This window comes from Ursus maritimus, unplaced genomic scaffold, assembly GCF_017311325.1.
Source record: "Ursus maritimus isolate PB19 unplaced genomic scaffold, ASM1731132v1 scaffold_19, whole genome shotgun sequence".
In the NCBI taxonomy this organism is placed as follows: domain Eukaryota; kingdom Metazoa; phylum Chordata; class Mammalia; order Carnivora; family Ursidae; genus Ursus; species Ursus maritimus.
In genome coordinates this window covers 54,621,922-54,642,033 of record NW_024424341.1, presented here as the reverse complement: position 1 = coordinate 54,642,033, position 20,112 = coordinate 54,621,922, and the positions used below count along the sequence as shown (strand labels likewise).

At 51.8% G+C, this 20,112-nt stretch overlaps 1 protein-coding gene across 4 annotated transcripts in view; it reads left to right on the top strand.

The window, feature by feature from the left end:
- The first annotated feature begins 6,547 nt into the window (after window positions 1–6,547).
- Window positions 6,548–20,112, top strand: part of FBXO46 (F-box protein 46) — a 15,468-nt gene continuing 1,903 nt past the window's right edge. Inside the window, exons 1-2 of one of the 4 annotated variants that reach the window (XM_040634176.1) lie at window positions 6,548–6,630; window positions 18,178–20,091. In XM_040634176.1, the coding sequence (XP_040490110.1) occupies window positions 18,256–20,085 (1,830 nt within the window). In that variant the 5' untranslated portion in view covers window positions 6,548–6,630; window positions 18,178–18,255 and the 3' untranslated portion in view covers window positions 20,086–20,091. Of the gene's footprint in view, window positions 6,631–17,394; window positions 17,584–17,909; window positions 20,092–20,112 lie in introns of those variants that run through there. The other 3 variants (XM_040634175.1, XM_040634174.1, XM_040634177.1) reach the window with 3 other exon arrangements.

Here is a 20,112-nt window from a genome sequence, read left to right as displayed (position 1 = left end):
CACCCTCTCAAAACCACTATGAATACAGAAGATATGCATGTTTGTCCGCTGAATGAAGGAATGAAAGAAAAAAAAATCTCTGGTCTCTAGTTACCTCCTGGTAGAAACCATAACTTTAAGGGGCAAGGGCGTTGGGGTTCTATCTTTGGAGGAAAACTGGATAGGCTGTCCTCTAAAGTCCTGTCTAGCCCTGCTATTTACTTTTTGAATACCACTTCCTTTCTGTTCTAGAAGGACCCCCAGAAGCCCCAGAGAGAAACAACACAGAAAGCAAGGAAGAAAAAAAGTGTCCAGGCCTATTTAAGTTCAAGGTGTACCTGACCATGGCTGAGAAAAACAATTTCAAATCAACTGTAGTCCCTGGGTGTTTACTCTGGGTTTTGCAAAGCGCTGAGAGCCTTCTGTGTGCAAACACAGAAGTTCCAGGGAAAAAATTTGGCAGGAGGAAAAGGGTGACAACGAGGCATCACAAAATCTTGACATCTCCCGGGCAGTAGTCCTGAATAGGTGTGACTTGGGGTGTGTTCCCAGGGGCCTCTGGGAACCAGGCACTTCCTCCCAAGACTGCCCCTTTCCTTGCCGGATGGTTCTGGTTTCAGACAAGTTCTTTTCTGTAATTTTCACCCACTAATCCCAGCTCTGCCCTCTGGGTCTTCAGGGAACAGGCCAGCTCCAGCCACACGGGTCCTCTTTCTGTTTCTCAAAACTGCCAAGTTTCTTTCTGCCTTAGGGCCTTTCCTATTCCTTCCACCTGGAATGTTCTTTTGCCCTGATTGTTGTATGGCTGGTTTTTCCTTTGCCGTTCAGCACGGAGCTTAAATGTAACCTCCTCAGAGAGGCCCTTCCTGGCCAACCGATCTAGCTAAGCACATTCATGGTCACATCCCCATATCATTTATCAGAATCTGAAATCTTCTGGCTTTATTATCAACACCACAGGGCAGGGATTTTGGTCTATTTGATTAATGGTTATATCCTAGACTGACTTATCCATTAGGTGCAGTAAGCTCGGTGCCTAAGTCTGGTGCCACTTTTAAGGGCTCATGAAAATGTCTTAATTTCTTTTTCTTTTTCAAGATTGTATTTTTAAGTCATCTCTACACCCAACGTGGGGCTCAAACTCACAACCTGGAGATCAAGAGTCACGTGCTACACTGCCTGAGCCAGCCAGGTGCCCTAAAAATGTTTTAATTTCTTTTAAAAACTATGCCAATGTTGTTGTAAACTATACTTTTAAATATGTTTTTAATGGAGGAAGGGGCCCGGGCGCTGGGTGGCTCAGTCGGTTAAGCGTCTGCCTTCAGCTCAGGTCAATGATCACGGGGTCCTGGGATTGAGCCCTGTATCAGGCTCCCTGCTCAGCCGGGAGCCTGCTTCTCCCTCTCCCTCTGTCCCTCCTCCCCACTTGTGCTCTCTCTCTCAAATAAATAAATAAAATCTTAAAAAAAAAAAAAAGAAACAAACAAAGCTTTTAAAAAAAATGGAGGAAAGGGGCGCCTGGGTGGCTCAGTCGTTAAGCGTCTGCCTTCGGCTCAGGGCGTGATCCCGGCGTTCTGGGATCGAGCCCCACATCAGGCTCCTCCGCTGGGAGCCTGCTTCTTCCTCTCCCACTCCCCCTGCTTGTGTTCCCTCTCTCGCTGGCTGTCTCTCTCTCTGTCAAATAAATGGGTAAAATCTTTTAAAAAAAAATTTTTTTTAAAAATGGAGGAAGGGGCCCAAGAAGTTAAAATTGCCTACAGCCCACACAAGTCATGTGTGGCCCTGGCTATATCCCTAGTTCCTAGAATAATGACCAGCACTTAGTGTTCAACAAAAAATTGTTGGCTTTATGAATGCTCCTGTCTTCGGATGGTCTCAGCCTTTGAAATGGCAAATGTCTCTAATTCCTGGGTTTCCTCTTCCTTGAGCCAATCAGCCTAAACCCTCCCTAGTTCTTTTATTTTACAGGAGCTAGAAGAGCCGGTCCAAATTTCTCATATTAGATACAGGAAAACCAAGGCCCCGACCCTAATTGGCTTTAAGATGTACAGAGATTTAACAGTAAGAGATGCCCCCAAGTGGAACAAAGCAGGGGGCAATCCCAACAGGCAGCCTCATAGTTGGTTTTAAGCTCCAGCTTTTGAATAAGACAGACCTAGATCGAAATCCCAGGTCTAGGCCATTTGCTGTGTGACTTTGGACACATTGTTTTTATCTCTCTGAGGCTCTTTTTAACTCATTGATAAAATGGAAGTGGCTAGAAGGTTTGATCTTGTCTGGAAAGAGCATAACACCTGACACATTGAGAGTGCTCACAAAGTGTTAAAGACAGGAGGTAGCCAGTCATTTGTCAGAATTTTTTAGGGATAAGGGATGTTGAAGGATGAGGTGGAAGTATTGTATTGGCTAACTATGGTTGATAACGCTGTTGCTTTTGGTTGACGGACATTTAATCCCCCTCGTCTGGTAATACTTTCCTGTGGGACCATCCCCCTCCCCCACTCTTGGTCCACGTGGTTCAGAGAGGGCAACCCCAACCTCCCCTTCCACTAGCAGTACAGAACCAGCTAAGAGGCATCACAGTGATTGGTTCAGGATGTGGGGCCCAGGTCTGGCCAGTCAGAATCAATGGCTCTCAGAAAGAGGCTCTCTGCTGACAGAATGTGGCCCTGGAGCTGCTGGGAGCCATCCTGCCCTCACAAAGGGAGAGCCTGTTTGAGAAGGAAGCCAACACAGGGCAACAGCAGAGCCCAGAGAGGCAGGTTCCTGGCAACATCATTTAATCCTCACCTGGAACCAGAAAACCCTGAGGCCCCCGAATTTTTGGTTTAAAGGACCCAGTGAATCTTCTTTTATGCCTAAACTGGTTTTAGCTAGATTTCTGTTCATGGCAACTAAGAGTTTTTATTAATACAATGACCCCCCCCCCCGCCAACATTGTTGGTGACCTCTGGGATTCCAGGAGGATTGGGCAGTGGGACGGGCATTCTTCATTTTCTTCTTGGTGCTCCTTCTGAGCACAATACCTAAGCAGAGATTCTGAACAAAGCAGACGCTTAATTTTGGAGTTAATAAATGAATGAAGAGATGAATGGACAGTAAGTCATTTGGGGAGATAGTGAGGATAAGATGAACTCTGGCGCCCTTTTCTTTATCCAGGCTGGGGGGGGTGGTTCTGATCCAACTCTCAATCTGCTGTGAACATCCCCTCTCATGAGAGTCCTGACACTTGGTAGATGCTTCATGGATGAATGAATACATGAATAAAAGAAAAGAAGGCAGGGCATTTACAAAACTCTGAATGTCAAAGCCTGCAGGGCCTCTGAGATGATCTTTCGTAACCACCTCAGAGTTCTCTCTTCTTGAAAATGGCGGTAATATTCGCACCTACTTCCTTGTGGAGATGTAAGAATTAAAGGATATCATACAAACAAAAGGGCTTAGGGAAGAGTCTGACAAACAGTAAATGCTCAGTAAACATTATTGTTATTATTCAACCAGAGTGGCCAAAGCTGGAACGGAGATTGGCAAGGAGGAACCCTTACCTGTCACTGGAACCCAGGGAACTGGCTCTGGACCATCCAAGAGAACACAAGTGTCTGCTGGAACCCCACATCTGCAAAGAGGGAAAAAGAAAGAATTATTAGTGACCTCTGGGATTCTAGGAGGAATGGGCCACATGCTGGGCAGCCTTCATTCTCCCCATGTTGTTCCTTTGAGCACTCAGAGATCCCAAGAGTCCCCAAGCCCCCACAAATATGGGCCCAGAGACCAAATTCAAATCCCCAAACTCTAAACTGAAGTCCATGAATCCCAAGTTGTAAATTTGGGCCAAGTCGTGATCTGCACCTAAAACTAAAAGCAGCAAATTCCGAAACTTTAACCTCAGAGCTTTGGTCTTAATAGTGAGATATCAGACCACCAGGGCTGAAAACTGTGGTTTGAGATCTCTAAACTGTGATGTTAAGACACCAAAACTAGGACTTCAAACTCCCAAAGCGAGGATCTAAAACCCAAAAAGGTGCCCTCCCAAACCCAAAAAAACTAAACTCTAATACTGAGATACTCCAGATCCCCAAACTGTCCATTTCTGATCTCCAAAGACAACCCAATCCCAATACCACCAAGATCACAGACCACAAACCTCAAAGAGAACCCAAACCCTAAAGTAAGAAACCCAAGCCCCCCAATGCAAACGACAGTCTCCCAAGCTGACCTCAGATCCAAAGATAAAGACCTCTAGACCCCCGAACTATCACTTCAGACCTTTAAATTGTGACCCCCCAACCCTAAAGTTGAGATCTCACATGTGAGTCCCAAAATTGAAGCCCCATACTCAATGTGGGGACTCCAGGCCCTAAAATTTAATCCTCAAAGTCCCAAATTGTGACCCCAGACCCTAAATCTCACACCTCACATGCTATACAGAGATTGTACATCCTGAATCTATACTGAGGCTCCGAACCTCCCAAATCAGACCCCAGGCCCCCAAATGGTACTCCAGAATTCAAAACTAAGACTTCCAGACCCTAAAATTAGGATCTCCAGATTCCAACAGGAAAACTTCCAGTCACAAAACCCAACACCTTCAGATTCCAATACTAGCTACATCCAGATACAAAGCCGGAGACCCCAGATCCTAGCTTGTGACCCCAAAGCCCCCACACTATTCAAACAGAGCCTTCCCTGTCTCAAACTTGAGCCTGGATCCCAAAACCTAGGCCCACCCTCAAACCCAAACTCCAGCTCTGCTGTCCCTGGCCTGCCTCACTCAGGGCACCAGGACACAGCCGTTTTCCTGTCCCCCTGAAACTCCTGGAGAGAGGTCACGACCACAGAGTGCTGCTCCTGAGCGGACCCCAGGTTCCCCTCTGGCGGGCTGTCCCCTGCCCGGTTCCCCATCGTCGGCCTCCAGCACCCGCCTCAGGACGTGCAAAATGGCGTGAGGCCCCCCTTCTGGTTTCACGCCAGCCCCACACTCGGGAGCCTGATCAGACAGTGTCTCGTGCCTGTCCCGGGAGGGTAGCCGCGCGGGCGCGAGCCCCAGGCCAGCCCCAGCCACTGCGTTCCCCACCGGGCCGTGGGGTGGGCGCGAATCTCCTTGGAACGAGACTCCTGCGGGAGGCCTGTGGAGGGAGCAAAAGTGAGCTCCTGAGGCCAGGCCACGCCCCCACCAGTTCCCGCCAAGGTGTGCGGGGCGCGAGACTGGAGAGGGGAAACGGCAGGGTGCATATGGCCGTGCGCAAGCGCGCCTGGGGAAGGGCCCGGGCTTCTAGCTCAGCACGAGCTTGGCCTCGCGCCTCCTGACAAAACCTTTGCTGGAGCGCGCCAAAGTGCCGGCCAATCAGCGCTCAGTCAGCTGCCCGCCTTTTCGGCGGGCCCCGCCCCCGCCTGGCCCCGCCCCCGCCCCACCGACTCCTGCCGACCAGGGCCTGGGGATCCTAATGAGGAGGCGGGGTCTCCCCAACTGCCAACTCTCAGGAGGAAAGAGATCTGGTCATTCTCCTTTCTGGCCCTCTTTCCACATTTCCCCTTCAGTGCATATCTGATGAGGGCCTACTGTGTGCCAAGGATCATGCTGGAAGTTGGGAATTTCATCGCGGTCTTCCCAGTGCAATCGGGAAGGCTCACAGACCTTGAGAACCTAGTGAACCAGGGGCTGCATTAAAGAGCGATAGATTGAGAAAAGATTCAGAGAGGAGGGCCACTGGAATTGGCGCTTAGTCGCAGTTCCCCTCACGAAGATCTATGTTCCTTGACAGAGGAAACGCTCTATTTTCGAAAGCTTTTTCTCATGGCCGATGAGGATGGACTGAAAAATATAGCTTAAGGGGAAGCGATCTAACGACCTAGTGGGGAGTAGAGGCCCCGATGTCCAACACACTTCAGTGTAAATCACCTTCTTGCTGTGTTGCCGTGGAGAAGAGGTATCGACTCTTTTCGCCTTAACTTTTACAAATTTGGGGTAATACTTGGGTTGTCTGCAGGGTGTGTGGCATATGGCTAGTATGCAGTAAATATCACACAACAGTTATTTACACTGTTCTGGGTGCGTGGACGAGATACACAGAGGTGCCTGTCCCCGTGAAGCTTCTATGACGTTGAATAGTTCCTAGTTCATGGGCTTTCTTCCCTCCTAAGGCTTAATTTTCTCATTTGTAAATAAGAGAAGGTGATGGTAAGAAAATCGGGGGGAAGAAATGGAAAAATGTTTGAGAAAGTACAAGGCACTGTTAATTATTATGTTAATGAGCATAAGGAAATCGATAAACTTGCTCCTTCCCAACTCTTCACCCCTCACAAACGTCTCCCTTTGCAATTTGCTCAATCTCTTTTCAAGGGCCCCGGGCCAAAATGGAGGAGACTGGACTCCATCTCCCAGTGCGCTTGGCGGGGGCGCTCCCTGCGCCTGCGCTGCAAAGCGCCCTCTCTGCCTCCTGGGAGTTAGAGTAGTTCTTGTCCTCAGCCCGCCCAGTTTGCTTCGTTTCCCCACCTCCAAGCGTGGTCATGCTGCCTTCTGGGAGGTGTAGTCCGTGGCCGTTCGGACTCCAATTCCCAGCGGGCTTCGGGGCGGGAACCCGGAAGGGGAGGCTGGAGAGGAGCGAGTGGGGGAAACCCGCGTAGCCGAGAGAGCTGCGGCGCGGGGAGATGGTGAGAACCCCGAGTCGGGGCCGGGGGAGCTTGAAAGCTGGGGCAGGGGGTCGGGACCGGGTGGCGAGAGGGAAGGGGCAGGGGCTAAAGAAGGAGCTGGACGACGAGAGATCGCTTTGGGGAGGGGTTCGGGAGGTATGGGAGCCGGAGGGAGTAGTAGAAGAATGGGGGCTGGGGAGGGGTCTTGGAGGTGGGGAGGGAGTCGAGCTTTGGAATTGATTGTATGGGAGCTCAGAGCCGGGGGAGGGAGTCCCGAGTTGAAGAAGGGACTGGGCGTCCGGGCAGAGGCCCTGAAGGGAGCAGTTTCGAGGCGGGTAGCCTGGGGGATGCGGAAAGGCATGGGGGTCAGGGCTAGATGAGTTGAGGGGTTCTTTAGGCTCCGAGGGAGAGGCCAGCTATGGATGCGGTGGGTTAGGGCCTCTAGATCAGATTGGAGGCAGGAGGGCAAGCTGAGGTGGTGGGAGAGAAATTAGAAATCAGTGGTAGAATGGTGTGTTGATTAGGCTGCCGTAGGGAGGGTGGGGTGGAGAGCATGGCTTTACGCGCCTGGATGCAACGATAGTTTGCTTAGACCAGCCAGAGACTCCCGAGAAACTGGACAGTCACAGAACTGTAGGATAAGATGGCCAGAAGGGGCCTTAGAGAGAACCTTTTGCACTCTCATTTCTCCAGTGGGATCTCGAAAAGTGTAGTGCTTTCTGTGCTTTGGCGGTCCAGCATTCAGATCTCTTAATCTGTCACTCCTTTGTGACCTGGGCAAGTCTCCCCTCGCTGAAACTCAGTGTCCTTATCTGTGTTGTGGGAACAACTTGTCACTGAGAAGAGGGGAGGCTCCTTAAGATTGTTACCCTCCCTTGCAATAAGTCCTCAGCCTGTTGGTGGGAAGTTCCCCACCCCAGGAATGTGACTGGGTCACAGGTGCTAATGGATTCCCTTCTTATCAGTCCAACCCCAGAGGCGTTTTTCTCAAAACCTGGCACTGATCTGGGCACACGCCAGCTAAGAAGCAGGCAGGGGCTCTCCACAGTGGATTACAGCTACACTTACTGTTTAGGAAGTGCCTGGCCCCTTTCTTAACTCTTCGTTAACTCATTTAATTCTGACCACACCCCTAAGGTGTAGGTGGGGTTATCTCCATTCTACCCCAAGGAAGCAGAGGCACAGAGAACTTAAGCAACTTTACCAAGGTCATCCAGCATTAAGTGGTCAACTCAGGATTCCAACCTAGGTATACTGGCTCGGAATCTGCTTTCACCACTGTGATTTCGCCCCCTCTCCTTGTACTGAAATACAGTGTTATGAGTTAGGGCAGAGACTTAAGAACAGAAGCAGTCTTCGGTTCGAATTTTAGCCCTCCCATTCATTTGTCCTGTGACTTTGGGCCTCTCATTAACTATAAAATGGGATCAGTAACTCTAGGAAGGTTAGAGGGTTCAGGGAGGTAAGCGTGTAAAGTTCTTGAAGTTAAGTGCTCAGTACACACGAGTTGTCATTTTTTTGAACGGAGAGTGGGAACAGACTTGAGAGACAACGTAGAAGACAGGGACCAGTGAGGGAGACATCAGCCAGGCTGCCTCCTTTTCCTTCTCCCGCAGGCTGCCCCCCTATCTGACTCCTCTTATTTCCCGCCCTCTATCCCTGGGCTTCCAGGTCCAAGGGTGACTCCCCGATGTGGTGCTCAGAAACTCAATCTGTCCCCATCCCCATCCCCAGCCAGATATAAATAATTCACTTGCCGATGCCCAGCCTGGCCCAACTCCAGGCATTTCAGTGAATAGGGAATATTTCTGACAACTGTGTTTTCTCCCTCCAACCTTTTGGTTTTTCCAGCTTCACTGGGCAGGTTGGCAACTTTGTAATTCATCTTGAAACAGTTTGGTTCTTTTGTTGTGAGGCTTCCTGACTTTATCACATAAATTCTCTGGCGCTGATATGAAGGTTTATGGTCAAAAGCACTGGCCTCAGATAGGCCCAGGTTCAAATCCCTACTTCTGCTGCTGTGTGTCCTTGGCCACATTGTATTCCCACTCGGGCCCTCGAGTTTTCTTCTGCAAAATAGGGCCACATTCCAACCAGGGGGCTCTTGTAGAGTTGATGAGGTAACATGTATCAAATGTGTAGTGCATAGGAAGCTCTCAGTTAAGTCTGAGGTCTTTTTATGATTTTTCTTCTCTTAAGAAAAAACTATAGAGCATGGACATTGGAACCAGAACATGCAGATTTGAATCCTGGCTTCGTCACACACTAGCTGTGTGACTCTAGGCAAGTCACTGAACCCCTCTGGACCTCAGTTTCCTCTTCTGGAAAATGGGGGTTCATTCCTTGAGTGGTCCCCAGTGTTGATAGAGCACCTACAGCGTGCAGACCGACACCCTGCCCTTGGGGAGCGGGTTGTTGTCGCCATGCTGGTGGCATTTGGGCTCATTTTTCCATTTTTCAGGTCTGGGTTTTCCTGATTCATTTGCAGCCCCTTATGCTAGCTTTGCCTGCTTGTCATTGCGTCATTACCTTCAGGGGTCTTTAACACTTTGTCTTCCACTCTCGGTGAATCATCTGAAAACTGTCTTGGTTTGGGGGAAAGTTGGGCAGCCTCTCACTCATCCCTGCGCCTGTATGTCACATTTGGGCCCCCCGGGGTCACGTGACACTCCCCCCCTTTCCTTTATTTGTCTGTCTTCGAAAATGTGTCCGCTTTCCAAGTCATTTTGCCTTTTCTTAAAATCTTTAATGTGTTTTCAGCCTGTGCTTGTCCGAAGCTTACTCATACAACACGATATTTTTACCATTGCTAATGGGGTATTTCTAGCAGCTCTGGCAGCACCAGATGATTCCTAAAACCACAAGTTTTCTGAACGGCTTGGCTCCAGTCACCTGCTCCGTGATGCCATCCGGACCCCTCGATTAAGATCAGAACCCCCACTTCCACTCCCAGTCCTCTTAACTTGCTATATTTGTTGCCACATAGCACTTGCCACCTTGGAACTCACTCTATTTTTATTGTCCCTGTCGCCAATTAGTATGTCAGCCCTGCGAAGGTGAGGATTTCTGTCTCCTTTTCCCCACATACCTGCCGTGCCCGGAACAGGCCCCTGGCACACAGTAGCGCTCTGTAAATATCTGTTTAATAGTTGAGACCCAATAGGCAACAGTAACAAAGGAATGACCATATTTTGACTGTCATGAGGGGCCAGGGTCAGTTTCCTTTCGGAATATAAGTCTTTGGGTTAGTCAATGATTTGCAAACTCCTAGGTACTAAGTCTCCTCTTCCCTTAATAAGCGAGCAGAATATTGAGCCTCTCCTTGGTAGCTAGCTGACATGAGCACTCTGCTAGGTTGATCTCTGAATCATCAGGCAGCCCGTGGGTGGGTACTGTTATTATCTGCACTTTACAGTGGAGGAAACTGAGGCACCAAGGGTTAAGCACCCTAACCTACAGACACACCCCCAAAAGTAGGAAAGCTGGGGTGTCTGCAGGCCCTGCCTGGATTCTGTCTGCATCCTGGATCTCTAGGATCTGAGGATTTGGAGGATTTCTGCTCTTAGGGAGAGCTGTGGGAAAGGAACCTTTGAGAAGGGGAGAGAGGGTGGCAGACCCTGAGGCCGAAAAGCCAAGGGAGGGATGAATCTAGACTGTAGACCGAATGGCCGTGGGGAGGGGGGGTGTCAAGAGGGTGGGGGATGGAAGGAGCAGGGCCGCGAACAGAACCCTGGTATCCTGCCCCCGATTCGTGCGTGACCATGACCGTGTCCGTGGACCAGTGCGTTCTGTGAGCACCTGCTTCATACCCAGCCCTGTGCAGGCATGACCCTGACTGCCCGACCCCGGGATGGAGGCGCCCCAAGGTGGGGGCGGGTGGGCCTCACCTGAGTCAGAGTGAGGGGGGCCAGGCACCCACTTTTTATTCCCTTTCTTCTTTCTTTGCTTTATTCTGCTATAGTTGACATTGTTTCCAACTTTTTTTTTTTTTTAAGATTTTATTTATTTATTAGAGAGAGGAAACATACGGGAGTGGAGGGGGGCAGAGGGAGAGAGAGAATCCCAACCAGGCTCGATCTCACGACCCTGAGATCGTGAGCCAAAATCAAGAGTCAGAAGCTTAACCGAGTGAGCCACCCAGGCACCCCTTGGTTCCAGCTTCTTAGGGGGCGCGCTTGGCTTGTTCATTGCTAGCTTCTCTCTTTTCTTTGTGCATTCGTAGAAACAGGTTCTCCCTCGAGCTGCTGCCAGCTGTGCTCCCAGGCTCATCCCTTTACCTTCATCTGGGGATTCCTTTTGCCTCTCTTCTGGGCTAGACTTTTGTCTTTGACCTGATAGCTCCCTTTGTCTTCATTCACCGCTTCATTTTGGTGAATCAAATCCTCCTCCTGTAGCTTCCTGAGAAGGGTTCCCGGACATGTATTTTTGTTTTTGCAAACTTGCACCTCTCACAGAAAGGTTTTTTTTTTTTTTTTTTTTAAGATTTTATTTATTTATTCGACAGAGATAGAGACAGCCAGCGAGAGAGGGAACACAAGCAGGGGGAGTGGGAGAGGAAGAAGCAGGCTCCTAGCGGAGGAGCCTGATGTGGGGCTCGATCCTGTAACGCCGGGATCACGCCCTGAGCCGAAGGCAGACGCTTAACCGCTGTGCCACCCAGGCGCCCCTCACAGAAAGGTTTTAAGCAGGGGAGTTGATACGGTCTGATTTATGTTTGGAGCGATCTCTCCAGCTACCATGGAAAGGATGGAGCCGGAAGAGCTAAACTAGGCCATTGGAGCCAAGTGCGGAGGCTGGAGCAGCTGTGCCTTTGAGGAGAGGTCCCAGCTTTCCAGAAACCCACAGGGTGGAGGCGAGAGAGGCCCTCACCCAGGTCATTGTCATTCAGCAATGACAGGTGACAGGGGCGGCCAGAAGAGGCCTCAGGAGGAAGAGATCCCGAATAGCTTGGGAGGATACGCCAACCTGCCTCCGTCCTGGGAGCAGGATTTCCACACGTGGAGTTGGCTGGAACCAGCCGGCTTTTCCCAAGAGGTCCCCAGTAGCACATGTAAAGACAGACAGCGTGGCGGTGTTAGGAGCCGGTTCAAACCAACATGCATTACACACCCCTGATGGGCTAGGGCGTTCCTTCTCAGATGTGCCTACGAATCCCCTAGAGAGCTGTCCAAGTGCCCGTTCTGCGGGTGTAGGGCAGCAGGAGAGCCTACATTCCTAACACACTTCCTGGGGACTCCTGCTCCAAGGAGCTGACTTAGAGGAGCCAAGCGCCTGAGCTGTTTGAAAAGCTGGGGATCCCACAGTGAAATGAAATAGGCAGAAATACCGGCCCTGGAGGGAGCTGTTCGGGAGGGGAAACTGACAAGAAACTTTATCAACAATGTTTCTAGCATATTAGATAGGGATACGTGCTCAGAAAAAAATAATAAATCGGGAAGAGAAAGGCGAGTGTCTGGCTGTCAGTGAGGGGGACGGCCGTGTTTGAGGACACAGTAAGATGATCCGCACAGAAGTGGCGCTCAGTGACTAAAGCTGCCTGCCGCTTCAGAACTCCGGCCGCAGAGCCGGGTCTGAGAGCGATCGCTTCGCCATTCTGTGCCTCCACGTCCTTGAAATGAGGTTAAGAATAGTGAGGTGATGTGAAAATTCAATGAGTTAATATTTGTAAAACACCTCAAGCAAAGCCTGGCTCCCAGTGATGCCTGGGTGTGAACTGCCATTGTGATCAGTTTCTCTCTTAATATATTCAGGCGGGTCATGGTGGTTTATTTGGATGTCTGCCCCCTTTCTCACGAGCTCCTCCTGGTGAGCTCAGTGTCATCTCTGTGTGCCCAGACCAGCTCCGAGCCAGCAAGCAGGAGGACCTTGGAATGTCAGATAAGGGAAGTGAACTGGATTCTCGAATGGTTGGGGGCATTCCTCGAAGTGTCGATCGTGTGGTTCAGTTCCTTACTAATTTTATCTGTTCAGCCCACCTCTTACGGAGAGATACATTGCAGTTTCCCATCACAGTTGTGGATTTGCCAAAGTGTTTGCCATTCTGTTCTTTTTGCTTTATATATTTTGAGGCCATCATGTTAGCACGAATGTTGAGAACTTTTGTATATAACGGGTCAGTTTGTTTCATTACCATCTTTGTGCCTACTAATACCTTTTGCTTTTGTCAGCTGTTACTTTTTTTTTTAAGATTCTATTTTGAGGGACGCCTGGGTGGCTCAGTTGGTTAAGAGTCTGCCTTTGGGCGCACCTGGGTGGCTCAGTCGTTAAGCATCTGCCTTCGGCTCAGGGCGTGATCCCGACGTTCCGGGATCGAGCCCCACATCAGGCTCCTCCGCTGGGAGCCTGCTTTTTCCTCTCCCACTCCCCCTGCCTGTGTTCCCTGTCTCGCTGGCTGTCTCCCTCTGTCAAATGAATAAATAAAAATCTTAAAAAAAAAAAAAAGAAAAGAGTCTGCCTTTGGCTCAGGTCATGATCCCAGGGTCATGGGATTGAGTCCCGAGTCAGGCTCCTTGCTCAGTGGGGAGCCTGCTTCTCCCTCTGCCTGCTGCTCCCCCAGCTTGTGCATTCTCTCTCTCTCTGACAAATAAATAAAATCTTTTAAAAAAAGATTTTATTTGGAGTCATGTCCATGCCTAATATGGGGCTTGAACCCACAATCCCAAGATCCAGAGTTGCATACTCTACTGACTGAGCCAGCCAAGCACCCCTCATTACTGTTTGTTTTGTTTTGTTTTGCTTTTTTTAATGATATCGTCTCTCTTCTGTTTGTCTCTTGGTTCATATTTGTCTGGTCTTTTTCCATTTTTTTACATTTTCAGTCTTTCTGGGTCATGCTGTTTTACAATAAATGGATCTTCATGATGCATTCTCTGAAAGCTGACCTAGTGGAGGGCCTCGTGGAGAGCTCAGTGTGTGAGAAGTTAGACAATTCTGCCCCAATGTGTGAAACAGAGTTCACCCTGCCAGGCCTCATAAAGTTTGGGACTTGTTGCTGCAGGGAGGGAGCTTTGATCCATCCATTCAGTCCCATGCTGGGTGCTGCTGGGGACACCATGATGACCCTGATTGTTCTGGCCCTTCTGGGTTCACTGTCGCCTAGAGGAGACAGATCCAGCCCTAGACAGGGATAACTCAGAGTGGGCAGGGCTGGGACTTGGGAACCCAGAGGTCGTCCTCTGTGCAGGTGGCAGGTTTCCAGGAAGGGAGCTGGGGCAAGCCCTCTCTGTTAAAGTTACATTTGAGCACAGATGAGAATGAAATAAGGAACTGAGCCATGTGGAGATCTGGGGGGAAGGAATTCCAGTTAGTGAAAACAGCAAATGCAAACACCACAGAAGGGAAGAGCTTGTGACTTTAGCAGAATAAAAAGCTGGGCGATGTGGGAGCCCAGAGGTGGAGTCTGACCCAGACTGGGGGCAGTCGGCCTCTTGGACAAGGGAATGGGGGAATGGCTGAGCTAGGACGCCAGAGAGTGTATAGTAAAGCAATAATAAGAGCACAGCAATCCCGAATCAGATTTTTTGGATTCACAGCCCAGCTCCAACTCACACCAGTTCTCTGTGGGTAACCTGTCCTGCTTCAGTTCCTTTATCGCTACAGTGCAGACGATAATAGCTTCTGCTGAGAATCAGACAGGGCCTAAGAACTCCAACCACTCTCTATACCAGATCTGGTGCCCACCTGGGTCCACTGGGGGTGTGGAGGAGTGGGGAGGGTGAAGCTGGACCTGCTGGGTACCCGGGCTTTTAAAGCAAGGGCGCTGGGGAGTCATGGTAGATTTTGAACAGGGTAGGGACGGGGTCAGGTTTGTGCTTTAAGAAAACCCTTCTGGCCTTGACGTGCAGGGTGGTTGGAAGCAGGCAAGGCTGGGGCAGGGTGGTCGGAGGACCGGTGACATCTGTGGTGGAGCCCCCTTTGGGTGTCTCTTGAATCGTCCTGACATTGAAAGGATCTAAACAACCGCTGTTCAGTAGAAATATAATGAGAGCCGTATGTGTAATTTAAAATCTTGTAGCAGCCACGTTTTTAAAAAGTCAAGAGATGAAGTTAATTTTAAGTATTTTAACTAAATTATATCCTAAGTGTTATCATTTTTAACAGGTAATTAATATTTAAAAAGCATTATCGGGGTATTTGATATTCTTTTCTTGTACTAAGTCTGAGTCAGATTTGGGGCGCTTGGTTGGAAAGGCTGAACGGAAAGGTGCGTTTGGCCACACAGCCTGAGCCTTGACTGCCAAGCCCAGAGGCTGAACTCAGTGCCGAGGGAGTCGCCAGTCGCCGCAGGGTTCTGCCATTTGTTCTTCAAGGATGAAGTGATTCCGCTGCCTGGTTTACCCCGGAGGGAATCTCGGTCTTCAGGGTTCCCAAACAAACCTGGGCGCTTATCTTTCTGCCCGTTTCCTTCCGCCCTCGAGTCTCAATCCCGGAGCTGCTTGGCCCTTTAAATCTCAACTGTCAATCAGGGCTCCTGTTTAGAGGGAACGTCGTGTAATAAGCCTCTCCTTGAATAACGTAGCGTCTGTCCTGGCCTTGTTCCTCCGTTTTAGCAAGAAGCTGGGAATTGTTCCACGCTCTCTTAACACTTCACTGTTTCCACACCCCCTTCACCTCTCGCCTACTCCTCCCTCTTTCGAAGTTAGGCCCCTTCGCCAAGGCATTCCTTATATGGGCACGGCCCCGAACGGCAGCCGCTCATTGGCTGGGGGCGTCACGCGCGGGTCTGTCAACAAAGGGGCGGAGGGAAACTAGTCGCGCGCCTGTCCGCGCGAAGTCTGGAGGGAAGGAACGAGGGGGCGGGCCCTCTTCCTTCGTGCGCATGCGTGTGTGTTGCCACCCTCTCCCGCCGCTGGGGGGGCGGGGCTCACGGATGAGGGTACTTTGGGGGCGTGTCTAGGTTTTGAGGGTCGACTGAGTGGGTTGGGGGGGCGGTTGCAAAATTGGGGGGCTCCCTTTGCCGTTAAGCGGTATTTTGGGGCTTGAAATGTTTGCGTGGGTGTGGGGGATACTTGGGGTTCCCTGGAGCTTAGGGAGAGCCTTGGGGCTTGGGTTTGGGTTCTTTTGTAGTGTGGAAGTTTTGGTTGTCTTGTAGGGGTCTGCTTTGTGGTTGGGGATGTTTGGTGGTTATGTGATTTGGGGAGCTTATGGGGAGACTTAGAAGCAAAGTAAAGAATCCAGGAGTGCCAAGTCTGGAGCCAGAACACCTGGGCTTTCGCCTTTCTCGAGTCCTTCCTACCTGTTTGACCAGCGATTTGGGGTTAAACCTTTCTGTGCCTCATTTGGACACTGGGACTAATACACTACTTGCTCCAAGGGGACCAGGGAGGATTAGCCGGAATTGTTAGAACAGTACCTAATAAGCTCCAGTGAGCCATCCAGTAAGCACGTGTCATTGGTGAGGATTCTTTGGGAGTGTTTGGGGGTTTTTGGGGCTTTGAGAAATATGTGGTTTGGGATTAGTCTTATGTGTTAGGGAGCTTTTATGTTTTCGTGAGGGTTTTTTTGCAGTTGGGGGGGCTTCTATTAGGAATTAGGGAGTACATGTGGAGATTTAGAAAGTGTTTGAAGGGGAGTATAGGATTTCAGGAAACTGGTCTTTTGGGGCATGTGTGAGGTTGGGAGATTGCTGTGTATGTTGGAGTTCTTGGAAGACAAGGGATTTGGGAGGCGTTCCTTGAGATTGGGGCCTTCTGTGCTGGAGGGGATATTTATAGGTTTAGAAGTTTAAATTAGGATTTGAAAGGGTCTGGATGTTTGGGGGAGGGCATTTATCTTCTGGAGATAAAGGTAGGAACAAATTGGAGGATTTCAGGGGGTAGCCAAGTTGTAGAGAGATATCTATAGAAAATGGCTTTTGCTGTGTTCACGTCTATTCCTGGGCATTTAGATTTATTGGTGGATGGTAAACTTAGCCATCTATAGGTGGGGTCAGTCTATACTGCAGGGGTTAGCAGACTTTTACTATAAAGAGCCAGATAATGAGTGTTTTAAGCTTTGCAAAGCCATATGTCCTCCGTTGCAACCGCTCTGCCATTGTATTGTGAAAGCAGCCATAAATAGATGAGCATGTTTCAATAAAACTTTATTGGCAAAGACAAGCAGTGTGCCATAGTTTGCTGACCCCTGGTCTATGGGCATGTGGAAGGTTTGAGATTTGGAGAGTATTTTGGTTTCAAGCTGCCTGGAGGGAGATGGGCACAGGGAATGATTGAGATGGAAGGATATGCTGCCTGTTGGGGCTGCAGTAGAGAGTGGTCATGTCAGATTCATTAGCAGAATTGCCTCCAGATTAGGTCACGCACAAAGTTGTTGTAAAATAAAATGGCCATTGTTAAGAGAGCCCTGAATGGAAAAGTCCTGAAACCAAGTTTGAGGGCCTGGTTTTATGATAAGTCACCCTTCCCCACTCGGTCTACCTGTGTGCAGCTTGAAGAGGAAACTAGACGAGAACAGGCCTTCTTAGCCTAGAGATCTGTGCCTGTGCTTAGGGGAAGTCATTACCTACACAGTCTTGTGCAAGTGGGTGCGTTTTTCTGGGTGAGGTTACACAGCTTTAAGAGTTTCTCAGGGAGCCCCGGGACCGAACAAAGTGAAGAGCCGATTTCTTTATTCTTTTTTTTTTTTTTTTAAGATTTTATTTATTTATTTATTTTAGAGAGCACCAGAGAGAGTACATGAGCAGGGGAGAGGAGCAGAGGGAGAGGGACAAGCAGACTCCGTGCTGAGTGCAGAGCCCGACGCCGGGCTCGATCCCACGACCCTGAGATCACGACCTGAGCCGAAACCAAGAGTCGGATGCTCAACTGACTGAGCCACCCAGGCGCCCAAAGAGCCAATTTCTTAAGGGCCTGGCTGGCTCTGACCTCAGATTTTCTTCCCCTGCCCAGCCTACTTCATTCCTTCCTCCGTGGGCTCAAGTAGCCATAGCTGTGGGCCGGGCTGGGAATTCTTGTCTTTTCAGGAACTGGCTACTGGGTGAGCAAATGGAAGAAGGAGGAGCTGTCAGTTGGTACTTTCACTTAAGTTATGCCTGCAGGAAGCCTCTGGATCATGAGTGAAGGCAGTTGGGCCGTGGAGTATGACCTGCAGGGTTGGAACAAGCTGCCGGCTTTACTTACATTCTGGGTGTTTTGTTTTATTTTGTTTGTTTGTTTGTTTATTATTTATTTATTTAAAGATTTTATTTATTTGGAGAGAGAGAGAGAGTTGATTGCAGGCATAAGCCAACAGGGGAGGAGCTGAGGGAAAGGGAGAGAACCTCAAGCAGACTCCGTGCTGAGTGAGGAGCCTGACATGGGGCTCGATCTCACAACCCTGAGATCATGACCTGAGCCGAAACCAAGAGTCAGAGCCTCAAGTGGCTGCACCACCCAGGCGCCCCCATTTTGGGTGTTTAAAGACCAGCTCTCATTCCCTCTGCAACCCTCCGTTTGCTCACCTGTGCAGTGGGACAGGAATAGAGTTCTCGGTGGGCTAATTTGGTCAGTCCCCTCAGGAGTTGAGGTTGGGGTGGTAGGAGGAGGGCAGGCTATTCCCCCAGCTCCCCAACCTCCTCTTCCCTGTCTCCAGGTGGCCTGTGGAGCATCCCCTGACCATCCAGGTCCCGGAATGCGGTGAACCCCTGCCTGCCTGCTACCGTTCCCCAGGATGGACCGTGGTGGCCTCCTGCCCTTCCAGCTGTGGTGCCCCCGGCCCTTTGGCACCTACTCACAGAACCAGCCACGCCCGCCTACCGCAGCCCTCAAGCCGTCGGCCTGCCCAGAGCCGGGCAGCGGGGCCGAGCCAGACCACGAGCCTGCCCACTCTGAGAACACCCCGCCCACCTTGGCCACGGAGGCCCCTGCCTCCCAGCCGGCCCCGCTCCTCTCGGCAGCAGCTGCTGGCGATGAGGGGCGAGTCCTGCTGGACACGTGGTACGTCATCAAGCCCGGGAATACAAAGGAGAAGGTGGCCTTCTTTGTGGCCCACCAGTGTGGTGGGGGCAGCCGGGCCAGCTCCATGAAGGTCAAGGGGCACTGGGGCAGTGACAGCTCCAAGGCCAAGCGGAGGAGGCGCTGTCTGGAGCCTACGAAGGCTCCCCCGGACCCTGGGGGCCCAGAGGCACCCCCTGCTGCTGAGGGGGCCCCAGCCTCGGCTGGCGAGGACGTAGACCTGCTCTCTGTGGCTGAGATGGTGGCGCTGGTGGAACAGCGGGCCGCCCTGGCGCTGCAGAGCTACCCACGCCCCGGCACCCCGGCCCCTGTGGTCTTCGTGTCTGCCGAGCAGGGCGGGCCCACCAAGGGGCTGGGGTCCGAACGGCGTTCCGGGGGCGGAGACTGCAGCCGGGTAGCCGAGGCGGTGGCCCACTTCGAGGCCCAGCGGGACAGCCCTCCAGCCAAAGGCCTCCGCAAAGAGGAGCGGCCTGGGCCAGGCCCCGGGGAGGTACGCATCGCCTTTCGGATCTCCAATGGCCGAGAGCCCCGCGCCCCCGACGGCAGCTTGCCCAATGGTAGCGGGGGCCGGCCCGGTTGTCCCTACCCTGGCAGCCCAGGCCCGGGGGCCCGAGCCAAGGACAAGATCACCTGTGACCTGTACCAGCTCATCAGCCCATCCCGGGACGCCCTCCCCAGCAACGTGGAGTTCCTCCTGGCGCGGGCGGATGAGGCCAGCGAGGGGGAGACGCCGGTCCCTGCCAGGCCCGAGGACACTCCCCCGGCCCCCCCTCCGCCCCCTGCCCGGGACTGTGGAGCGTCAGGCTTCCACGTGGATGTGGTGGTGACGGGGGTGGTGGACGAATGCATCTTCTTTGGCAAGGACGGCACCAAGAACGTGAAAGAGGAGACAGTGTGCCTGACAGTCAGCCCCGAGGAGCCGCCCCCACCCGGCCAGCTCTTCTTCCTCCAGTCCCGCGGTCCAGACGGGCCCCCCGAGCCACCCCCGGCCGACTCCCCGGCCACCGCGCCAGGCCCGGACGATGCCGAGGGGACAGCGGACACGTCCCTGTGCCGCCTCTACCGACACGTGTCCCACGACTTCCTGGAGATCCGCTTCAAGATCCAGCGGCTGCTGGAGCCGCGACAGTACATGCTGCTGCTGCCCGAGCACGTGCTGGTGAAGATCTTCAGCTTCCTGCCCACGCGGGCCCTGGCGGCCCTCAAGTGCACCTGCCACCACTTCAAGGGCATCATCGAGGCCTTCGGCGTGCGGGCCACAGACTCGCGTTGGAGCCGCGACCCCCTCTATCGTGATGATCCTTGCAAGCAGTGCCGCAAGAGATACGAGAAGGGGGACGTGTCGCTCTGCCGATGGCACCCCAAGCCCTACCACCACGACCTGCCTTACGGACGTTCCTACTGGATGTGCTGCCGCCGAGCCGACCGCGAGACGCCCGGCTGCCGCCTGGGTCTGCACGATAACAACTGGGTGCTGCCCTGCAATGGCCCAGGCAGCGGTGGCGGTAGCGGCGGGGGCCGGGCTGGCAGGGAGGAGGGGAGGTGAAGCCGGGGGAGGGGGGGGGAGAGCCCA